We start from the raw sequence: 24260 nt of genomic DNA on the forward strand, positions 1-24260 counted from the left end.
TGCAGATCACAACAACACTCAGGCATCACAAAGAGAAAACTTCATACAAGCACAGCACAAGTATTTAACCAAAACATGTCACTCCCCTGTATCAAGTTCACAAAAAGATTTAAAAAATAATGCAATAATACATCTTACTCAATTAGGCGTACTTATGCAATTGCTACCTAAAACAGTGTTGTAACTCTTGATAAAAATATTTCTGAAATATTGCCAAACAGTACTTTGTAATGGCAGCAGACATAAACAGGATATCGAAACCGGAACATCTATACTAAAAGAATCCATATACGTATAATGTAATATTTCCAATATTAAATACTACTACAACAATGGAAGACAGAGATGTTCCTAGAAGATACAGGTACTCTGCCAAACTGCACTTTCAAAAAAAATGTTTCATTCATGATTTTCCACTTAAACATCAGGATATCATCATTTAAACAGGAAGAAAAGTAACCTAAACAGATCAAACCAGAGAGGCCGTAAAGCGATGCTGTAGAAACCTTTGAAAAATTTATTTAAGGAATAAAAATGGTGCTTTCTTCCTTTGAATGTGCTGAAAGAATTAGTAGAGAAGGATCACATACAATAAGCAGGTCTTCTTTCCAGAGCTCTTTGTTCAAAATAGTAATTATAAAACACTCTCTTTACCTTGAACTCTCTGTCCTTAGTTATTCAGGCCTGTAACTTATACTATACAATTTTTAGTGTGACAGATCCCTTTAAAACTAAGATGCATTTTCTGTGTTAAGACCTCTACATTTATCTTATTCATCATTGAATATGACAGAGCACTGTAAGACGTTCAAACTCAGTGGGTATCAAAGTTGCCATAGCGTTAATTACTTATATTGCATATTCGAGGACACAAATGGAAGAGTAAACTTTGACTATTTTCACTGTTGCACCTGGGAAGGTTCTCTGGTTCTCTTTTACAAGTATTACCTACCCTCATCACCAACAGTAATCTTATCACAGCTTCTGAGAAGTGCTAGGTTTTTTTGAGTGGCTGGTATGATGTCTGCATATACAATTAATTTTGAACACTGTTTCTAATTTTATTACAGCCAACCTATCCCTTAAGATTAATTTACTGGTAAACACTACCAGATGGCCAAAAATATATCTGGTTTTCTACTCATCATTCATTCAATGTCTTACTTTTCATGATTCTTTTCTAATAAAAAGTAAAATGTTACTTTTTCCTTAAGAAAAAAAAAAATCCGCATTTCAATTACTAATTTTAAACAAAGTAATGTATGATATGTCCTCCCAGAAAACAATTCTAAGAAAACTTCTACAAAAGTAAGTCAAATGCAACTTTTAACTGAATGCAATCAATATGAAATAAAAGAAATCAAACATCTACTTCATCAATCTTTTAGTCTTCACTTCCTGTAGACAAATAACCAAAGTAATCAGTACATTAGATCCAGTGTCATTCTATATTTTTCTTTTAATATATGCACCTAAAGGAAAATAACCCGCAATATTTTTCAGATATTTTACAGTTATATAGCAATGCTGCAATATTTTATCCTTTTAAGACACTAAAAAATGAAATCTCTGAAAGTTTTATTTTGGTTTAAATAATTTTCAGGGAAACAATGTTAATTCCACTTTTAACAGCAAACAGCTGTTAAAACAGTATCTGATTGAAAAATAGTGAGGCAGTTTTTAGACTTGTGAGGAACAAGTAAAAAGTGCTCACTTCAATCCAAACACATACATTGAACACATGCAGTACTCAGTTTTCTGAGGGAATGAGATGCAAAGCAGAAGTACCAGCCGATGGATCCTTAATCATGAGACAGAAAATCTACACTTGCTATTTTTTTGTCTTAGTAAGAAATCAGACATATCCACAGAGAGCAGCTGGACATGACAACAATAGTTTATGCCACAGAATCTCTCCTGCTATGAAAATTCATTCAGGACTTGATACAATCTCTTGAAATCACTCAGGAATTTTGAGTCAGGTACGTATTACCCAGACTCACTATTTATCTAAGCACATAATCATGCAGATATTTCTGTTCTTAAAGATTGTCACATGTCTAAGTAGTAAATTCAGTGTCTCCATCTTTGTGCTTCAGTTTTATACCTATGAAACTGGAATATCTCTTAGCTACACTGCAAGAATGTAGAAAAGTGATACTTGTCAGTTCTTATCCTCCCTTAGTCCAGTTCAGCATGCAAGATGATGAAGTTTCTGTTACTGAAATTCAGGATCAGATTTAGCAGATAGCATTGAGCAGATTTTTGTCAGAACTACTGGGCAGTGTATTAACTGCAGGTAAATGTCTTTTTTTACATAACACTGTAATACTAGGCACTAATCACTGAAAAAGAAGTTAAAATTCCTGAATCACCTTCCCGTGCTGCTATTTATACTGCTTGTCTGCAGACTTTTTCTCTGACTTACCAATGAGAAAAACAGCATCACACCAAGATTTTCTCATACTGCCTAGCTATGAACCTAGTTCCAGGTACTGTCAAACAACTGATTGGGGGGAAGGGGGTATGTACAACTTAACTGAGAAAGCTAGTTAAAAAATGTTGAAGTAATTGTCACTGGGAAAAGAAGTTGTACATGAGGTATAGGTGGAAAGATATCTTTGACAGCTGCACAAACTTCTTCTACTGACACTTAATGTTCAACTCTGCATAAACAGAAATTAGAATCCTCCTCACTATTAAAGCTCTACATAAAATTCCTACTACTCAGTTCTGATCTACTTCTTTTTAATGATTTGTGATTCTCACCAGTACTGATAATCAGAAATCATCCAGAGTTCAAAAACTTACACTCAACTCTGCAAAAAAAATCCCACCCCTGAATTACGTGCAAATAACTTCTGTGATTAAAGTAGTTTCAGAAACCTTAGATTACTTTAAAAATGTAGTCAAAAGGAAAATTATCTGTTTACCTTTCAATTGCAGGACAATTCACCCTCCTTAGCTTACCTGATAGACATATATCTAAGACTTCAACTAGTCATTCAGGTAATGAGTCACGTACTTACACAAATCTTATGGCAAAACTCAATTTATAAACACAGGTATGAAGACTAGAAATGAAAGACAGACTATATAAAGACTACATGTACAGAGACCTACAAATGAAAAATATCAGATGATATAAGCCTAGTATTTGTCTATAGCAACTTAAACAGATATTGAGCATTTCCTAAGCCAATAAAATATGCATAGTCCAATGGTCTCCTACCCCAGAGAGCTCTAGTCTATAAAAAAAAATTAAAATATCATTTTTCACTTGAACTGCTGAACTGCTTCAAATGACCTTGAGTGCTCCCACTGCTCAGCCTTGTCGTGCTTATAAATCAACCACTGATGGTCAAAAGACAAGACCTAACAAAGCACTCGAAAGAGCTTTAATTCATCATGTTCTAAATTCCTAGAAATAAACACAAAGAATTGCAACCAGGGTCAGAATAAACTGAACTGTGACTATGCAGTAATGACAAATGCGCTGGCTTATGGAAATGTCCAGTGTTGGATAAAAGGAACAAATAAGGGTGACTCTTTCCCAAAATCCTGTAGAATAGTATGTAAAAAAGTAACTTTTAGAGATGAGAGAACACAGAGGTATGATGTCCTAAAATCACAGCGGTCCTCACTTTATAGTCCTTTCATTAAATCACATTTAAGTACATACCACAGATATGAAATTATAAAAAGTCAGCCCTTTCATCTTAGCTTTTTATGGCAAATCTAAAGGCAATGACCTGAATTCATATACTACATAAAACTACAAGGTCACCTTCATTTCAAAGGCAAGTGGTCAGCTAATGAAAGATACCTGAAATTCACCTTTATTTTGCAATTAGTTACTTTTACTCCTTTCATATCTTCTGAATAAACCCGATCAATGTGACTTGCACCAACATTTGACACCTCTCATCCCATTTTTAGATGCTATCAGGTTTTGGCTGGTAGACACTGCAGCTGTCTAGCACTTATTCCAGTCTGAACACAGAAGAACTGCAATGTTTTTTCAGAATTCCTGAAATAACAACATATATGAGGTGACTGTCCTGTTGTACTTGGCGCTAGTGAAGCCACACCTCAAATACTGAGTGAAGTTCTGGGCCTCTTGCTACAAGAAGCACATGGAGGTGCTGGCGTGTGTCCAGAGATGGGGAAAAAAGCTGTAGGGGCTAGAGAACAGGTCTTAATGAGGAGCCACGGAGGGAGCTGGGATGTTTAGCCTAGAGAAGAGGAGGCTGAGAAGTCACAATCACTCTCTACAACCACCTGAGGAGGAGTTGTAGTGAGGTTGGAGTTGATCTCTCCACTAATGAACGAACGATAGAACATGAGGAAACGGGTTTAAACTGTGCCAGGGGAGGCTTAAATCAGACATTAGGAAGAACTTTGTCACTGACAGGGTTATTAAGCATTGGATGGGGTTGCCCAGGGAGGTGGTGAGATATTCAAAAGATGCAGAGATGAGGTGCTGAGGGATACAGTTTAGCGATAGGCCTAGCAGTGTGAGGTGAGTGGTTGGAGTCAATGATCCTAAAGGTCTCTTCCAACTGTAACGATTCTATGATTTCTAAGATTACATATAATTTTTAGGAAAGCATAGTAAAAATGATTCTATGTATAAATAATAACAGTACAATACTACATATGAATGATATTTAAAATACTTGTTTTGGAAAGACAGATACCACAAGGCATAGATATTGTATTCTTCAAAAACACCTCCACTACATTAAAAGTGAAATCTCAGGTCCTGTAATCTTTTTAAAAAATAAACTTAATTTTATGAATATGCAAATTCTAAATAGAAGCATTTGCATATAATTCATTTGCATAAATTTAAACAAAACGTATAATCCGCAGAACTTTTTCTTTAGGATTAAATGTATTTTTTTACTTATTCAAGTGTAAAAACCACATTTAGTCTGCATCTGATATTTTTCATCTTCTACAGAATAAACTTAGGAAAAAACACAATTTTACAGTCAAACAGCACATGAAACAAAAATCTGAAATTTAACCAACTTGATTTAGCCAAGGTTGCAGAGATAGAAAAATCCCAGCAAAGTCAATCAAACCCTAAGATGGTTGCTGCTTGAGAGGTCATTTGAGTGCTTACTGCAATACATTATTTGGAAAAACACGCCCATACGTAGCATACAAAAAATAACTTCAGTCTTCACAAGGCTGACTATCTGACAGAACTCATTTAGTATTGGAACTATCTCAGCCAAGGCTCTATCTTAGCCAAGGCTCTCCAGCTATTATTAATAAAGAAACCTTTCCAACAGCAATCACACACAACCTTTTACACCAACAATGCAGCACAGACCATTCATGTTGCACTGCAATCAGAAAGCAAACAAGAAAACAGATATTTTAAATGTTTCCTCCAAGATATTGAAAAATAGGAGGTTCACAACAAATATAAAAGAATGAGAACAGATGCCTAAGCCTCCTCAAGAAGCGAGACAATAGGAAATCATGGCTCTCTTGTTATGAAGACTAGAACCCCAAAATCAACTTCTCTTCAGAACAAAGCAAACTTGAGAATGGTATACCTGATGTTACAATTTGCATCAGAGATGAGAGAAAAAAAAAATATAACACATGTCCTTAATATTCCAATGAATTGTACTGCAAGGCAACAAGTATTTTTAACTAACATTACAAAAAAGACTGCAAAAACACTATGCTTTATAATGAAAACTTTCAAACATCTAATTGAGCTTCTGTAGTACATGTGGCTGTATCCCTAAATTACAAATTTCCCTTGCCTCTGCAAGGTTAGGCAAAAGGAAATTAAGTCTTTACTAAAACAGGCACAAAGAGACCATTTCCATGTGCTTTGTTATAGTAAAACGGATAAAAGTCTACAAATATACGTTTAGTGATTTATATGCTGGGCAACTAACTCGGTTCCCTAGACTGGTAAAGCATATTATAATCCTATTAAAATTTTACATGAACAGCATTGTAAAGACTATTTTATTATTTGTGATGATCATGTATTTGACAATTAATTATGCAAAATTTACTCCATTGAGCTTAATAACAAGAAAAAAAAAATCTGCAAGCCAGACAAGTGACTACTATATTTAAATTTGCTAAGTCTCAAGAAACTGTTTCTTCTTTCAGAGGGTATTACAGAAAAATCTTTATGTTATCTTGAAGTAAAAAATGCAACCAACAGAAATGCCATTTGAGAACAAAACACTATCTGAGTATACATAAACAGTACTTTTACTCTGGTGTATTACCTTTGTTGAGATTTATCTCATCTAACCTTAAACATCCTCTGATCTATTTTAGATATCCATCTTCAGCTGAGACTCATAGAATCACAGGAATGGTAGGGGTTGGAAGGGACCTTTAGAGATCATCTAGACCAATCCCCCTGCAGAAGCAGGGTCACCTAGATCAGGTCGCACAGGAACATGTTCAGAAGGGTCTTGAAGACCTCCAAGGAAGGAGACTCCACAACCCCTCTAGGCAGCCTATTCCACTGCTCTGTCACCTCAGAGTGAAATAGTTTTTTCTTATGTTTAAGTGGAACTTTTTGTGTTCCAGCTTCATCCCATTACCCCTTGTCCTGTTACTAGCTACTATAGCAAAAAGGGATGTCCCAACCTCCTGATACCCACCCTTTAGACAGACTGATCAAATGTAAGCAACCTTCTTCGAGTTTGACTGTAAAGGTAAGTCTTACTCGGTTAGCACGATCACACCTTTTATGTCTGGTATTCTACTGCAGCTTCTGCAAGTAGGAACATCTGAATATGCTTACTGTATCTTTTGTTCCACACACTCATTCTGAAAAAATCATTAAATAGAAAGCCATCATCTTTTAGTTGAACCAACTGCCCTCAAATACATCTCTGCTTCTGGCACATTCTGACTGATATTTTGAAGTTATCATTTATTTTGCTGCTAACCTACTAGATTTTCCAACAACTTTGAAGCTTCAATGCATTTCAAGCTGAACTTGGTAAAACAGATCTCTACAATGTTTCTTAGGCATCTTCTTGAGGCAAAGGCAAGTTAGGCATAAACATCATCTTTTATATGTACTCCTTAAGCTAGTTTTGGTTTCGGGATTTCAGTAGAATTTCTGCTGTCCAAATCCCAGTGAGGTGGTCTTGAACTGACAGGAAATCTTGTTTTAGACACAGACAATGGACTCCCAAATTGCTGTACGTAGAGTAAGAGTAAGCATGCAAACTACCACATAAACTATTTCCTCTACCCCATCCAAAAAGGTACTCTTCTGGTTGACAGATTCTTCCATGAAAATTCTTTTCCTCATGTGTCAGTATGCTGTTCACTGAAGAGCACTGTTCATTGAATAGCAATTGTTGCTGCTGTCACCTTTTATACATGCACAGGAAAAGCAACTCCTTCTTCAAGGATTGTATCTAAGTAATGGGAAGCCTTTAAACAAACAGAAAATACAACACAGAGCCTAAGCATCCCAAACTTTCATGTTAAAAATCCAAATAGTATGTAGATGAGTTTCTTATCTGTCTCTTTACTAGTAACCATTTTTAAACTTTAAATTCTGGAATTCCAATATTCCCAAACATTAACAGGCTTGAACTCTCAGCTTAACAGTTTCTATTTGATATGTCCAGTTTATTAATAGCAACATGCTCTTACAACTGAATTGCAGCAAGCAGCACAAAACCATAGGTGTTAGGAAATATCTCTAAAGGAATTACTTCACTCTTTTTCAAAACAGAGGTAAGTTTTATAAGTTTTGCATACAAGTTTCCTCTAAACTTCACCTAAAACTTAACAGCTCATCCATTTGATCCCCTTCTATCTACTAACAGCTCAGCTACTTGGACTCCTTTAATTCTAAAGTGTCTTGCCTTCAAGGAATGGAACCATCTCCACAGCAAGTGCTATTTCTAGGTGCTCTCTGGACTGCTTTCAGATGTTGAAGAGGGACTCCAGGTTTTTTATACAGCTAATTAAAATATAGTTTTTATTTTTATTTATTAAAAGAAAGGGGAAAGAAATATTTGAGCAGAGCACTTTTCCTACAGGCTACTTCCTCCTTCCTTTCCGAGACTTTAATTCCTCTTCCTCTCTCTGTATTAGTAAGCAGTAGTCCTCTTCCCTGCCAAGTCCAAACTCTCTGTACCTAATTGGTAACCTAATTGTGTCAGATTTCTGCTTCATAAAGAATTCTGAAGAACACAAAGATCTCTCATTAAATCTAGATACAAGAGATAAGCAGCACTGGGCTAGGAATGGGACTGCAGCTGGGAGGGGAAGATTAGTATGAGAAAAATTCTATGCAGCAGGACACAGACATTCCCGTAACAGTGACTCTAAGATCAGTACTCTAGGCTAATTAAAACAGGGATCTGCCCACAGTTTGTCATTGCTGGTGGCAGTACTCAATTAGGACTAGGAGTCAGTTCCCTGCATAAACTGTTAAATTTAATCATTCTCGCTACACAGATCAACCTCTTGATGGTTGTGTCCTTCCATATACCTCTGCAGAGACTAAAATCTCATTTTCTACCAGTTGTCAACCAAACCTAACCCTTCATGCATTCATCATCACCATTTTCTGCTCTGCTGTGCTTCTGTTTTGCCCAGCAATCTCTAGCTCCACATGACTTGCTCAGCACTCAGAATCCTTACAGCAGGCACTATGATCTGAGCCAGAGGAGCTGACAGAAGCTGCTGCTATACACAGGCAATTAATTAGCAGTAAAACGTTCTTACCAGGCACTTTTCTCTGTTCAGACAAGCGTGTGCACACAGATAGTTGCAAACAGCTGCCACTGTGATGCTGCTGCTCAGGATAACATAGGCTGGGAATCTTTGTGTGCCCAAAGATACCCTTCAACCATCTGAACAACTTGAAGACAGGCAGAAAAAGTTCACAGGTTAACTCCCTCTACAAACGGTTCTCAAACTGGTGGGTTTGTGCTGTACCTCAGAAATTATCCCACGTTTTTACAAGTGAGAAACCAAATTTTTAAAGGTTAGTAGTTAACTGAATCATACTATGTTATAATTTTTCTTATATCACAGTATTATAATCTAATTATGTTGAAGATTTTTTGGTAGGTATCAATGCTGTTAGTTTAGCCTTAGTGTTTGCATTCCTAATCTTCAGATGTTCCTTTTATTTTTAGACTGAGATTTGCTAAACGCTCAATGTTTGTTTCAAGCCTTTATGGAAAGTCAGGTAAAACCGAGAATGCTAATGGCAACAACTGAAACCATACAAAGAAGTTGTCTACTACCCAGCACTATCACTTGAGAGAAGGTGACTAAGTAGTAGCTTGAGCTCTCTTGCCACTTGTCTTCATGAAATATGACTGTAGGTAAACACAGAAAAACATGGGGTCAAAGGCCATAGGTGTTTCAGAAAATCAACTGTCCACTCACATGCTTGTTTAGTAAAAGGTAAACTTCCAGTGCCAACTCTTTCTCTACAGATAAAGAGGCACTTTCCAGGGTAAAAGGCAGAAGATTAAGGGCTGAATCTCATCAGTAAATTAAGCTGGAGCACCACAGTAGGATCACTTTGAGTCAGAGGCATCTCAGGAGGTCTCTAGCCCAATGAGCACCTCAAAATAGGCTCAGCTGTGAGACTGGACTACAGCCTTATTCACTTGAGTCTTGAAAAAAAAAAAAAAGAAAATCAAAGGACCAAGATAACACAGTCTTCCTGGGTAATTGCTTCAGACCATCCTCATGGGAGAAAAATTCCTGCTCACGGCCACTCTGAACCTCTCATTTCAGGTCTGCATTATCCAAAGCTTTGCCTAAACACCAGGTTTTGAAGTATGTTTTATTCAAGAACACAGAAATGGTAACAGCAATGCAAAGGAAAAAAACCTGAAACTACTACCACAAAAAATTGCATAGTCCTCCACTAAACACTTAAAAACACCCAGACAGTAATCCATTTAAATACAACAGAAGTTATCACAGTACAGAGAGAAAAGGCAAGCAATTAGAATATTGGAATATATCAGTGTGTTTAGATCAAAATAACTGTTTCTAGAAGATGAGGAAGAACTTTCAGAGTTGAAAGAATTTTTTAATTTTTCAGCCACTTTGTGACTGGTCTTCTGAAAGCTAATGTGAACTAGCATGTTTTCAGTCATTTAAATTTGCTTTATACAGCAGTAGCTTTTCAAATAACTAGTGTGTGAATCTCCCATTTTTGTAAATCTTGGGGTTTTTTTTCAAAAATGGTTTTGGAGATTTTCTATAAACTTAAAATATGCCCACCAACAAGCTTCAAAAAGCTATACTTCCTTGACATTAAAATTTATGAGACAAACTTTATATATGAATAAAGACAAAAACTCTGTGTTATTATTTAACATTATTATTAGATAGCATAAAACTTATTTTTTCTCAAATGATCCCTGACTCAAAGTTACCTAAATTATTTCTTTTAATTTAGGTGTTTGCTCTAAGCTATTAAAGAGTCATACAGTATGGCATAGTAATTTGGACAGATCATTAGCCACTTTTAAAAATATATGCTGGAAAATTTATTTAAATATTCAGAATCTCATGTTTTCCAAACATACCTATTTTATTCTATTAAATGTAAACATTGGTGACACTTGTTTTCATGAATTAAAGGCTTACAGTGAATGGATTAATTTTCAAACTGTCAGCTTACATAAAGACACAGTAACAGTTGAATCTTTTTCTTCTCCTTTGAGGTCAGAAGGCTACAGAAACATTTAGATAACAATCAGTCAAAAGTACAGTAATTCAGATACTTATCCTCTCAAAATCAAACTATTTTTTCCACTTACGCCTTCAAATGCGAGGTGAGAGAATTTTATAACAATCATACTAAAAGGTATTTATGACTAGAGTCACTCAGACTCCACCTTGAAGGTAAAAAAAGGTATAAAAATGATTAAAGAAAAGGGGGGTGTCGGGGAAGACACCATTGTGAACAAGTCAGGGAAGCTCCTTCCAGACTGCCTCTGACTCCCAGGATCAGACAATGGACTGAGCCTCTCTTCCCCCGACCTTGGGACATCTTGGATGACACTTAAAACTAAACGCTTCTAGGGGAAACTTAGAAATCTCTCTAGAGAGTTACTCCTTAGCTTTCTGTAGCCAGGCTGTATTTTGTAAATTTGCACGCTGTATTACTTATATATCTACTTGTGTAGGTACTTTCTTCTGTAGACAGTCCCTATCACTGGCAATCCATAAGAACCTGTGTATCTGTTGCACAAATAAAACTGCACTGTTTAAGTAGCCAGTTGTCACAGTTTCTCACTGAGTGTGACCAAACTCTAAACTGGTAGTTCATGAGCATGACTGGACTGATGGTGCAGTCCACTATCAGTGCATCCAGAGTCATGATAAGTTCACAGGAGGTGACCATGCCTGGTCTGATTGTGGCAAATTGGGCATCACTCAGAATTTAAACCTAGCTGTACCTAACCTCCCACCTTGGTGAGGAGAGCTAGAACGCAAGGGGGTTTATTTTCTGCCGAACCACTCCGTCGCCTTTTAATGCAACAGTTTCCCTGTGACAGGCACAGCAAGAAGTCATAAACCTGGTCTGAAACAAGCCTGTATGCCACCTTATAAAGAAATCTGGAAGACTTCCTACAGTGATAGTTATTGAAAGAAAAGTCAGAATAACAATACAGGTGAGCTACTAAACAGCATCCACTGTAAAATAATCTGCTACTTGACAAATCAAATAATTCTTGTTTTATACAGTTACTTAATAAGCTGTGTAGAAATAATACTTGTTTTGTATGAAAGAAAAACCATAGCAGGAAAAAAAGAGCCCATGATGAATGGAAAACACACCACTTGAGATTACAAATAAATCTATTTAGAGCATTCAGAACTCCACTAACTTAATGCAAGTGATATTGCTGTCACATAATCTTTTCTTATGGAATAAATAACAAGAATCTTGAAAATACTATCTCTATATAGACACTTCTCAGTACTTTTTTTTCTTTTGGTAGCACTCAGTGTAGAGTGCACATTTCACTGACAAAACCAGCTCATTTTAAAAATCACTAAGTAAATATCATTACAGACCTCACAAGACACAGCTGCTCATGCCTCTTAGATAACATCCAACAATAAACAAATATTGTACTGCAAATTTAATTTAAAAGAATAACATTTCTATGTAACAAAAGACTAAGGCACAGGTAATTGTACTAGATTACAAATAAGTAAAATTAAATTTGAAAAAACACAACACTGATTTTAAAGATATGCCAAGGCTTGAAACATTTGTTTCAGTCCTGCTACAAAACAGACAAAATGTTTTGATGGAAGATATTATTTTAAAATAGGAAGACACAAAGGCACGCATTCTCTATCCAGTGGCTCCTTTAAAAGGGAGAAATATAATACCATTTTCCACTCATTTTGTTATTGTCTTATTATTCTACAAAATGGGTTGGTCCTCAACATCCTTCCATGAGGTCTGTATCAAAAAACTAACTGAAAGGTACAATTAAATAAACAAACATTGAATGCCTGATTACGCACAGCCTTGAAATAGAACAGCAATTCAAGCATCCTTTCTTTCTTCCCAATTTCTACTGGTATTCATCAGCTTTCTAAGACTTACTATTTTACTTTCTCTGCCTCTATGCTGATTAGTTTAGAAAGTGAGCATAAGTAATAACACAAGATTGTTTTTGTAATAATAAATATATTTACCTTCTGCAAGCATGTCTGGCACATCTGCTTGATATCTAGGTCCCACTCTGATTTCTCCCTTGTCTGCTAAAAGTGTTTTCAGTGATGGATCATATACCAGTGAATAAAAAAAAGTATCCTGAAAAGAGAACACACATTTGCAACAGCATAATGGGTTTTTTAAATCAGGTTTGTAAATCTGTCACCTTCCATTTGGAAATTACTGAAGTAACCCACCTTGCATGCTTTTACTGAGCACAGGTTTGGTACATGAATCCTTATTTTAAATAATGCAGATGTCTTATGAGTACTTTTAAACAGCTAATTGAAGAGTCTTTCAATGCTAGGGCTTATTTCAGAAAAGAGCAATAATGAAAAGATTCACACACAAAAACGTATCAATGGGATTTGTTAAGAATTAGTGTTAACTGCACTCAGATTTAACGTATTTCCTTTCCTACATATCTCTACCATACAGATTTTGCATTATAAAAACAGTCTCAAGAAAAGGCATAAAATAATGTTAAGTGTCTGAAAAGGGCTCACACAAAAGTAGTATTGACATATGTGGGACAGTCACCTGAAGTATAGAGCAAGTCTTGTTTTCAGAAACATTTTTTGCAATTGCTGGTGGGTCTGGTGTAGAATTTTAAAAATACAGAAATGTTAGTTTCAGCTAAAAAACACTGTTTGCCTGAGGTTATATTAAGACTCTCCAAAGAAAAGTATCATTGTGAAAGGTATTTTGCAATACAATTATCTTGCTAATTCTTGGGGAATTTTTTTTCCCTCTGGTAAGGCTAACCACCCCAAGTTCCTTTCACAGAAAATGAAAGTTGATGAGACACTTTCCATACAATAATTCAGAGCCCTTAAACTCCTATGGTAAGTTGCCCTCTACAGAAGCCTCTCTCACTCTCTCTGTCCATTGTCTGCAGAAGATTTTTCTTTCTACAACACCTCTAGGAAAGAGAAAAAAACCAAGAAAATAAGGAAGAAAAGCCATGTGAATTCCCCCTTAAATATCCAGAGTCTGTTTTTCTGTAAGATACTGTCTGAATTATTAAGAATTAATTATTTTCTAAACACAACCATATTCTCCATAAAGCCATTCAAAAAAATATTTTCAAATATTATTTTCCCACTTACTAAAAATACAGCTATGAAAAAACCCTGAACTCATCCCAACATTTAACCAAATAGAAGCTATACATTACCTCTTTCTCCAGATATGACAGCACAGATTCTGTCTCGTTGAGAAGTGCAACACTGCATTTTCCCCTAAACAAACATAAGGAAGAACTGTTACTTTTCAAATTTTCATTAAGTCAGAAATTTATTTGCAAGAAAATGATCCAGACATATTTTAAACTTCTACATTAAAAATACAGTAAAATGCACATTGACATATATCAAAGATTTTAAGATAACAAAATTAACATCAACAAAATGGCTGTACTAACCCAAGCACTTGAATCCATAGGAATTCTGCTGAACTGGGAAATACTTTCAGAAACACAGAAGCAATGAAGGAATAAGGAGGTACTATGGCAACCAATAAATACACATACAGTTAATAAAAAGGCCTGATGAATGAAACACCACTTTCAAGTGACTTACCTCTAGTAAATTCAGTGCCTAATTTTGAAAATAATGGTCTGTAAAAATCAAGTACTCTTCTTTTTGGAATGGAATTATTTATAATAATTTGAAATAGAATTCTATTCCTTTCTTTTATGGTCACATATAAAATGCTAACTATCACATTTTGATGTAGGCTGCCAGTGGAAAGCTTCCTGCTGTTGAGGAGAGGTACAGATCTGCCCACGTAGAACTCATGTCGATAATGCAATGGAGTTTGACCCCACTACCGCCACTCATTTCTCTCCTATTTCTCTTCCCCTCCTCCCCCAAGATTCTTTTGGCCTCAAATTCCTCTGCCTCTGACTTCTCTACAAATAATCTGCAGATTTATTTTTAAAAAATGGTATTTTAAAGAAACACACATATATGTCGATGAAAAATGTTAAGAGTACTGAATCATCTTGCTCGCAACTGGCATTTTTATACTACCACTTGCAAATAAACTACCATTTTATAATATATATTTATTACGCCTTACATACTTCACCTTGTAGTTCATGTACCAAGTTTTATTCAGTTTCTATCAGTTTTGTCTGTATTTACCAGAAGGTTCCACTGCCTTATACAAATGACTATAGGACCCAGAACAACCTTCTCTTCTCGTATGGAACAGAGCAACACACAAGTTTAGACAAGGTTTGCAGTGACCTCCCTGATTTTAAGACAACACCAAAGAAGTTATTTTAAAATGCATCATTCCTTTCCGTGAATGTTGATTGTTAAGGTTAACCATAAGCATTAGACACCAATTGTTAACCACGGATCATTAAGCAAATTGCACATGATAGGAAATAGGGTTAAACCCCGCATTAAGTCAGCAGCATATTAACCTGAATTTCTCTTACTCTCCATATTTGCCAGGAGAATCACACCACGAAAGAGAAATGGTGGTAAGATGAGTTAGAAAAATCAGAGCACAGTACACAAAAGCAGAGGAAAAGGCCTCCATGGATGAACAAAGATGTGCTAGGACAACTGAGGGAGAAAGCAGATAACCAGGAGAGGTAGAAAAAGAGCCTGGTTGCTTGGGAAGACTTATAGGAACATTGCCAGAGCATGGAAGGGTGCAACCAGGAAGGCTAAAGCCCTTTCAGAATTAAATCTGGACAGGAAAATAAAAGTTTTTCAGGCATATCAGCAGCAAAAGGAATATTAGGGAGAATGTGGGCCCCCTGCTAAACACAGAGGGTGCCCCTGCTGACAGAGGATACAGAGAAGACTGAACTACGGAATGCCTTCTTTACTTTGGTCTTTACAGCCAAGGCTGGCCCTCAGGAAGCCCAGTCCAGCAAGGATAGTAGGATGGCCAGGACAACAAGAGGATTTGTCCTTGATGAATGAGGAAGAGGTTAAAGACTTGTTGGCCAAGCTGAACACTCATAAGTCAATGGGTCCCGATGGGGTGCATCCTAGAGTGCTCAGGGAGCTGGCTGATGTGGTTGCAAAACTGCTCTCCATCATTTCTGAACAATCATGGAGGTCAGGTGAGGTGCCTGAGGACTGGAGAAAGGTCAGTGTCACTACAGTCTTGAAAAAGGGCTGTTACTTCATCAACAACTGTCGATTAAACTAAAAAGAACGCAGAGGGGTAGAAAGGTTTTGTGCAGGTATAGAACCCAGGACAAACCTTTCCTATATTCAGCATAAAGGGAAGGAAAGGGGGAGAAAAAAGGTACACATATTGAGTAGAGGAGGACAGAGTTAAAGTTTTTTCCTGAACGGTCTTAAATGGAAGATTTCCAATAAAACAAACACTTCAAGCCATGTCTTCATCCCTTATGAGCTCTAAATTGCTATGAAGATCAACAAACCACAGACAAGGAACTGTGGAGTCCAAAGAGCTTCTGCTAATTATATGACATTGATTCCCCAGTTACAGGAAGTCAATACTAAGAACACCTGTGTATTTTACTTTTAAGTGCAATTTAAGGGACACAGAATTATGCTGACAGACATGTACCAAAATCTTTACAACAAACTTCAAGTTCTCCAGATTGCAAAGATATTTACAACTGCAGAGCAAGCTATTGCACAACACTAAAACCAAGAAAATAAAAATCTTGTTTACTTAAATCTGCAACAAACTCCTAACTAGATTTTGCTTTTTTAAACACTCGATCACTACCTGGAATTTACAGAAGAAAGATCTGCATTGTATTGACTCCTACTTAATTGACTCAAGTTTGGTTCTGCTCATTTACAAAGATGTCTCAAACAGGGGAAAAAAACGAAACCAAAAAAACATTCAATGGGTGAATAGTACCAGGGCTTGATACCAGTCTCCCAATCAGTAAAGACTGTATCTGTGGCCAAAAGATAGGTCAATAAGCTTGATATTACTTAACACACTTGATCAAATATAATTAAAAACAGAACATACAGCACTTTCCCCTACCTGTCTATGATTCTACATCTAAATGAACCAGTAAATGCCTGGCATCTAAAAATATGCACAGATCATATGGACGGCACAGGCTTTTTATGCTGTTTGTGGATTTAGCCAAAAAAAATCAGTTTTAACCTCAATTAGAGCTAGGGTGATTTTGAGGACTCTAAATTGTTAAGATCTGAGGACAATCTCTTTTTGCAATCCCACAGAACTAACATGGATTTAAGTGTAATGTTCAAAATTGTTTCCATATTAAGGTTCTAACTTTTATATAGTTCTCATCACTGTTGTCTAGTCACAATCTAAACAGGATGAAGCATTCCCAATGTGAAACAAATTTACAAAAGACAAAACTAAACAAGGCTTTGCATTCAGTAACAATTTACAGTTTATATGTTTAAATTACTGTGTTAGCTGAAAAGCCAAAGCATTCAACAACTCTACCACAAGATCTTCCCTTAATAGTTGTAGAAAATCTTAAGAGGTCAATGTATGGATCTATGAACATACACACAATTGAAACAAGTTTTAATACATTCCCACTTCAAACTGGATTTACACTAATATCGTTCCTAGTCTGCATAACTGACTGAATCTTGTAGTCTGTACATGAGCAGAATCTGCAAGAAAACACTGAGTAAAAAAACCAATGCACTGAGTGCCATAGAGAAAGGTAAATCTTCTCTTGATCTGGCCAACTAAATCTACTTGTTTCAGTATCTCAAAATAAACCTAACTGTAGATATACTTTCTATAAACTATTGTAGGAGAATCAAGTCATTGGTATTTCTCCTCTAGGGACTAACTATATTAAAAAGTGAAAAAGTTATCTTTCAGCATAGTGGCAGCAATGCATATGTATTCAACAAAATCACAGGAGTCTGGTTAGTAATAATTTTTCATAGAATCATTTAGATTACCCCATGCAACTGAATTAAAATTGTGTCACATGTAAGATTCCTCTTTGTAATTATGTCACTACAGGGAAATATGTACTGATTTTCAGGTATTTCAATGACAAACTTCTAACAATAAATACGTTTTTCCTATACTGTAACTAGCATTGATTGTTGACCACATCTGAAAACCAGATTCTGACTGAGACTGAATTTTCAGCTTAACTCGTGTAAGAATTCTCAGAATTCTATTGCAAAACAGAAAAAAACCCCTCAAACACCAGACATGCTTTGAAAGCTCCTTTGCTCTAAATAAACTCAATCCAGCAAGGAAGAATTCCTTTCTTAGAATTCAAGCCACCAGGTAAGCACGTGCCTATGCAAAATAGATTCACCCCTCCTCCAGACTCATTTATGACAAAATAATTCAAGCTTACAAGGCTCAAAGTAAGCTTTTAAAAAGAAGTAAATTTGTATCATATATACACACACACACAGACACGTATTTATGAAGTATATAAAGGTGTACCACACATAACCCCTATGCGCCAGAAACGTGTAGTTTGCCAAAAACACCAAAACTATAAATCCTGAAATAACACCAGCAATACTGCTAAATCCTAAGGCATCATACCTTAAAAGGTCACATTTCTTCAGTGCAATTACCTGCCCTATCTGTCTTGAGTTTCAGACCACTTAATGTTCTAAAGGAATCCCAGATACAGAAAAAAAAGTATTTCTCTAAAACTTAATTGTTTGAAGTAGTATTATTAGTGAGTCCTGATGAGATGACAAAGCATAGCATAAAGAAAGTATGGGAAAACGTATTCCTTTATTATGCATTTTTAAAACATTACACTCTTTTGGGTAGTTTGTAAACACGGCATGTTTTTATAAACTGCACATACTTATGCTACTTTTTCTGGCATGTTTCTAATATGATATGTCTGTTACTTTAGCCTACCCTGGAGAAAGGGAATAATTTAACAAAAATAGAACCCTAAAATAACAAACCAACCCAAAACCAGCAATCAAACAAAACCAAAACCTACTAAAGTGAAAAAAAAAAAGACCAAACCAAACACCCAACAAACAAACAAACCACTATGTTCTGGACTGCATTACTAATTAAAATGATGTCAAAAATAACAGGAATTTAAAAAAGAGTTAAAAAGTATTAAACTGGTAACAAGAAAGAATTTCAGAATGGAGAGAAAGCAAGATTGTTATTGGTTGATTGATACTTTAGAGATTTATGTACACTTTTCTGTATGCTTACATGTAAAAATATGCAGAGGCTCCAAATTTCTTGCTAAAAATTAAAGAACCTTTCTCATAATCAGACTATCTGGAAGCCCTTTAACGTCATACATGGAAAGGCAATCTGACATGTTCAGAAACATTCAACTTCTCCCCAGTCATATTGTTGGTCACACTCCCCAGTCATAAAGAGTTCTTAACAAGCTCTTACACAATCGAGATCTTTAAAAGGTTCAAGAAGTCCTTTCTATGTGACAACTGAAGTAATAAACCAAGTTAAGGACATCTTAAGATAGTTTGGGGGAGTCTTTTGTTCTTTCTTTGCGTGTTTTGAGGGGGTTTTTTTGTGGTTCTTTTTTTGGTTGTTTAGCGGTTTAATTAATAAAGAAAATGTACAAGAAGGATTCATAAGTTAAGAAGAACTGATGGTTTCTTCATAGGAGTTCAGGCTATTTTTCTGAATTAATGCTATAGTTACATAGAAAGCTTGAATTTGCTACTTATGCCAAGCAATAAATTTAATCCTCTAAGAAATACAGAAACACTTCATCCATTAACAGATTACATAAAATGTTCCCCATTAAAAAAACAGGATCTAGATTACAGTTATTTGAATAATCTCCAACTATGCACATAATACACATTAATCATAAACAGTCATGTTGAACCCAGAAACCAAAGTCAGCAAAAATTTCGGCATCTTGAATTTCTGTTCCAGAAAACCAAAAGGTACTCACCAAAAACACAGCATCGAAGAGGAAAAAAAAAATAAGAAAAAAAGAAAAACACAAAACCAAACCCACAAACCACAAAACCAATTTCTATGTCACCAGAATCCTTGGACTTCAAAAAAAAAAAAAAGACCAAAAAACAACAGTGGTACAAGTACACACAATTAGCAACTGATAAAACTATAAAGAATATGGTAAATTAGCCATCATTTCAGAATTTTCCAATAAAGTATACATATCTCCCTGAAAGACAATTTAATTCAAGCACAAATCGTTGGGATCAAATCAACAGTCACTATACAAAATCCTGTGACGTGAATCACGTAAAAGGAAAGTTCTAGAGACCATGACAGTCCCATACTGCTGTTCTTTAGTCCCAGAGAACGATTCTTAAAAGCTTGAATTCAAAGTCTAGCTTAAGAGAAGAGTATTCAGTGGGTCTGGCTGTCAGTGTAACTCTGTTACAAGCACATCTGGGTATTGCAGTGCCTGGCACTTGTAACATGCAGGGATTAGGAAGGAATGTATGCTTATGTGATAGTTCACTGGAGGGGTGCTACTACCCTTTCACGTTCAGCAGTTAAGGGAGGGAATAGCTTTACTTGTAATAGCTTCACTTGCCTATTGGCAAATAGGCACTAAGGTAACAAGCCTTGTCTATGAGACAAACTAGTATATCAACTTGTACTCTACCACATGCCTCTGACGAACAGACGCATAAAGTTTGAAGAATAAGGTATCCCCAGAAATCAATAACTCAATGATTAATAACAGAATGATTTGTGTAAGACGATTATGATAAGTAAAAGTTTTAGGATACATATGAATACTAAGATAAGTAAAGTTCTAAGATAAGTACAAGTTGTTAAAACCCTAAATGGGTTTTAGGCTTCGTTGAATTTCTAAGCTTGCAGACTTTGCTAAAAGCTTGCAGACTCCGTTACTAAAAATTCCTATATTAAATAACTAGAGACCAATCAGAATGAAGATGAAGAAAAACGAAGGATGTCAAGGGGAACTAGAACCATCTGACTCTGGACTTGTGAGATGGAAAGTAGCCCAACAACAACAAGAGGTGAAAAGGATCATGTGACGAAGACAACTATCTTCATCCTCAATGACCCCCAATGACCACCGAAGGAGGCATGACAGAGGTGTAACTTAGGTGGACCAAGGCGGGACTATGGGTGGAATAAATCATAGTGAGTTCTTAGAAATAATTAGTATAACCCAACATTTTCATAGAATCATAGAATGGTAGGGGTTGGAAGGGACCTTTAGAGATCATCTAGTCCAACCCCCCTGCAGAAGCAGGGTCACCTAGATCAGGTCGCACAGGAACATGTTCAGAAGGGTCTTGAAGACCTCCAAGGAAGGAGACTCCACAACCCCTCTGGGCAGCCTGTTCCACATAATGAATATGCATGTTTGCTGTAAATATAAGCTGAAAGGCTGGGGTGTGCATGTTTGGTGGAAAAATTCCCCTATGCACCCAGCGCTGCAACGAAGAATACTTGGTAACAGTCGCATTGACTGGCACCTCTGCAGCATCACCTTGACTCCAGAATAGTGCTGTACTAAGATAGGCAGTTATACCTTCTTAAATACATTCCACTGCAGGAACATTCTGTCTACAAGGCAATGTTGCCATGTTTAAATTACTACTACACTGCTCACTTCTAATTCTTTTGTAAATCTGGGTTCCTCTTTTTTTGTGCCAAAACTTGTACCACTTCCTAAAGCTACTAAAATGGCACGGTAATACCTAATGTGACAGGAAACATGAAGTCTAAAAGATCCAAATATTTGCAACAAAACAACAGAGTTACATAAAATGTATGCAGTAAAATAAAAAGGATAAGGAATTAAAGTGTCTTTCAGTAACTCAAAAGCAATCCAGTTAGATCAGAATTATTCAAAACTCAACACTATAGACCAAAGAGCTTCAAAATTAGACTTGCATATGTAACCCACTAAAATAGGCACAAAGCATCTCAGCTATAAAGTAGTGGTACCAGGTATATAAATGAGATAGTACCATATTTCTAACTGTGAATTACAATAAAAGCAAATCTCAGAGTGGTTTGGATAAGGGAGGGTGAGGGGGCTGTAATTTTCTCTACCATTCGGTTAAAAAAATGTTTAAAAAGATGACAGTTAAAAAAAGCACTAGAAGTATATTAGTGAAAATTAAATAAAAACATAACACATCTGGTAAGATTTTTTTATTACCTTAAATTACAAGTACAAAGCAACAAAACTCAGTTTCTTTTCTTGGCTGAAGATGTCAGTAAAACTTCAAGAACTGTAGCTGCAAAACCAATTACTGATGCTTCAGTCATATCCATTCTCTTAAAATGTTAGCTTTCTCCTCTTCCTTCCAAAGGGACCAAGTTTTTGTATTTTTGTTCTTCAAACAGGTGATCTCCATTCTCCATTTCATTCCATTGTACCATTTATTTTCTCTGGTAAATCCAATTGTTCCTACCCAGGGGCTAAAATCAGAGGTGGCAAGAGCCAAGGCCCACAGAATGGAGACACTCAAGCTTTTATTACATGAGTGCCTGCTAGCTTTCTATATGGAGATCATTGACTTGGTAGACCAGTGACAGCAGTGAATATTGCTTATCCTTACTATAGCAAGGCTAACAGTGTGTTCCATAAGGTCCATTAACCAGGTTGGTAATACACAGAATAGGTAAGTAGACAATAAAGCTGAGTGAAAAAGCTTGCGGTTAGTGGTATCAAGTCTAGCTGGCAGCTGGTTACTGGGAGCACTCCTCAAGTGACAATACTGGGGCCAACAGTGTAACATCTTTATTAACAATGTGAGCAAGTTAACCGAATACACTCAGCAAGTCTGCTGATGATACTAAACTGGATTTATTCACTCTTAGGATATGACAACTAAAAAGAGAAATACAGCTGCTGTCTTCAATTATCTAATGAAAAAATATATAAAATGAAGTCAGGCTTCTTTTACAGAAGCACACTGATAGCACAAGAGGCAGCAGATTGTTAAGTTTTAAGAGAGGACACCCAATTAGATGACAGGAAAAGAATCTGCACCAAACACTCAACCAGGCACCCAGAGAGGCTGTGGAATCTCAATCCTTGAATATTCTGGAGTACTGATGGGAGAAAGTTGGAGGAGTACTGCCTTCAAAACATTTCTATCACTTTTACAGGACATGTTAATTAATGAAAGTTATAAGCACTACTGAGCATCAAAGAATATGACCATTAATAAGTAATAAAGTTACATAAGGAATATTTTGCATTGTGTTTTCCATCTGTTTTCTTTTTAAAATAGAATTAAGATTGTTAAAACATCATCAGACTACATGAAGCTTGTTCCAGAATTCACCTGGTAAAGGTCTTAGTAACATGTGACAGCACAGTACTCCTGCATCCATCTGTTCTGAAAAGCAGATGCAAGTCATCACTACGCTTTAACCTGCTGCGCAGTGCTGCATGTACTATGAATTCACGTGTTTCTCTGGCTTCTTTGTGAAGTATATACTAGAGAACTCCTATTGTATTTGCTCCCTAAGTTGTGAGGTGAGAAGACATTTACAATACTACTTCTATGTAATCTTCTCTCTGTGAAGAGAATACCTTATTTCAATATCTAAATGTCAAAGTAAGTAAAAGAAACTGCAGAGGATTATTATCTCTATGCTATAGTTGGAAAAGCAGGTATTTGACAGTTAAATGACTTTCTCAAAGTCAGAGAACAAGTAGCTGAATCAAGCACAGGAAACTAATACACAAATTTCCAACTTCCAGTTTTTCTGTTGGCAGTGAGAAAGATAAGTCACACATTTGTCAATCAGAAAGAAAAATACATATGCACATATAAAATGTTTCCCTATTGGAGCATATGCCCTTTTTTTTTTAGTAGCTTCGAGTCATTTATGGTCTGAAAGGGCTGAGGAGCTCTGGATATAATGAGAAAACGAAAATTCCTTCAGAATTTAATCTAAGAAACCTTGTTTGACACTTAACACACTCCCTCCCATCCCTATGCTCTTTCTTTACCATTTCTAGGTACATCATTCTCCTCCCCAACATGAAAACAAATTTGCCTGACTGCTAAATAGAGAAGACATAAGCACTTACATCATTTACAGAAAGAACTCAACAAACCCTTTTTGAGCTTTAGCAAGCCTCTTTCTCCACTGGCATTAGGGCATTTTCCAACAATACTTGAAATGCTTTTGCAACATTTAGTCCAACTCCATCATGACTTTGACACATTTACTGAAATGGAGATAATTTTACTTTTAAATGTGTGCTGCCCTAAATTGCAGATATGACCACTGACTCACTGTCTCCAAACTCATCTGTGGTTTCCCTGGGCAAACAAAACAGTCAAAGTTCCTCCAGACAGCTGAAAAATAACTAAAGATACCCCACAGTTCCAAAGTAGGAACAGCTTGACTTTATATCACACTATCAACTGATGTTCTAATAGACAAGCCAGAGCTCTTGAGACTCCAGTCTCTTCCAAGGCCCAAACATAAATTAACAGAAGGAATAACCAAAGGCAGTTCCAAAGCAGTGCACGGAACAACCTGGCACAACTCAGCTGTGATCAATCACATCCTTTGCAAGACAAGGCTGAACTGTTCAAGCAGGTAG

At 36.2% G+C, this 24260-nt stretch overlaps 1 protein-coding gene across 2 annotated transcripts in view; it reads right to left on the bottom strand.

Annotated features, from left to right (window-relative positions):
* Positions 1–24260, bottom strand: part of MTA3 (metastasis associated 1 family member 3) — a 126617-nt gene that overhangs the window by 82532 nt on the left and 19825 nt on the right. For both annotated transcript variants that reach the window (XM_061990035.1, XM_061990036.1), the window contains exons 5-6: positions 13914–13977; positions 12718–12835 (exon numbers count right to left, since the gene is read on the bottom strand). In XM_061990035.1, the coding sequence (XP_061846019.1) occupies positions 12718–12835; positions 13914–13977 (182 nt within the window). The remainder of the gene's footprint in view (positions 1–12717; positions 12836–13913; positions 13978–24260) is intronic.

The sequence above is a fragment of the Colius striatus genome, chromosome 2 (assembly GCF_028858725.1).
Source record: "Colius striatus isolate bColStr4 chromosome 2, bColStr4.1.hap1, whole genome shotgun sequence".
Lineage (NCBI taxonomy): Eukaryota > Metazoa > Chordata > Aves > Coliiformes > Coliidae > Colius > Colius striatus.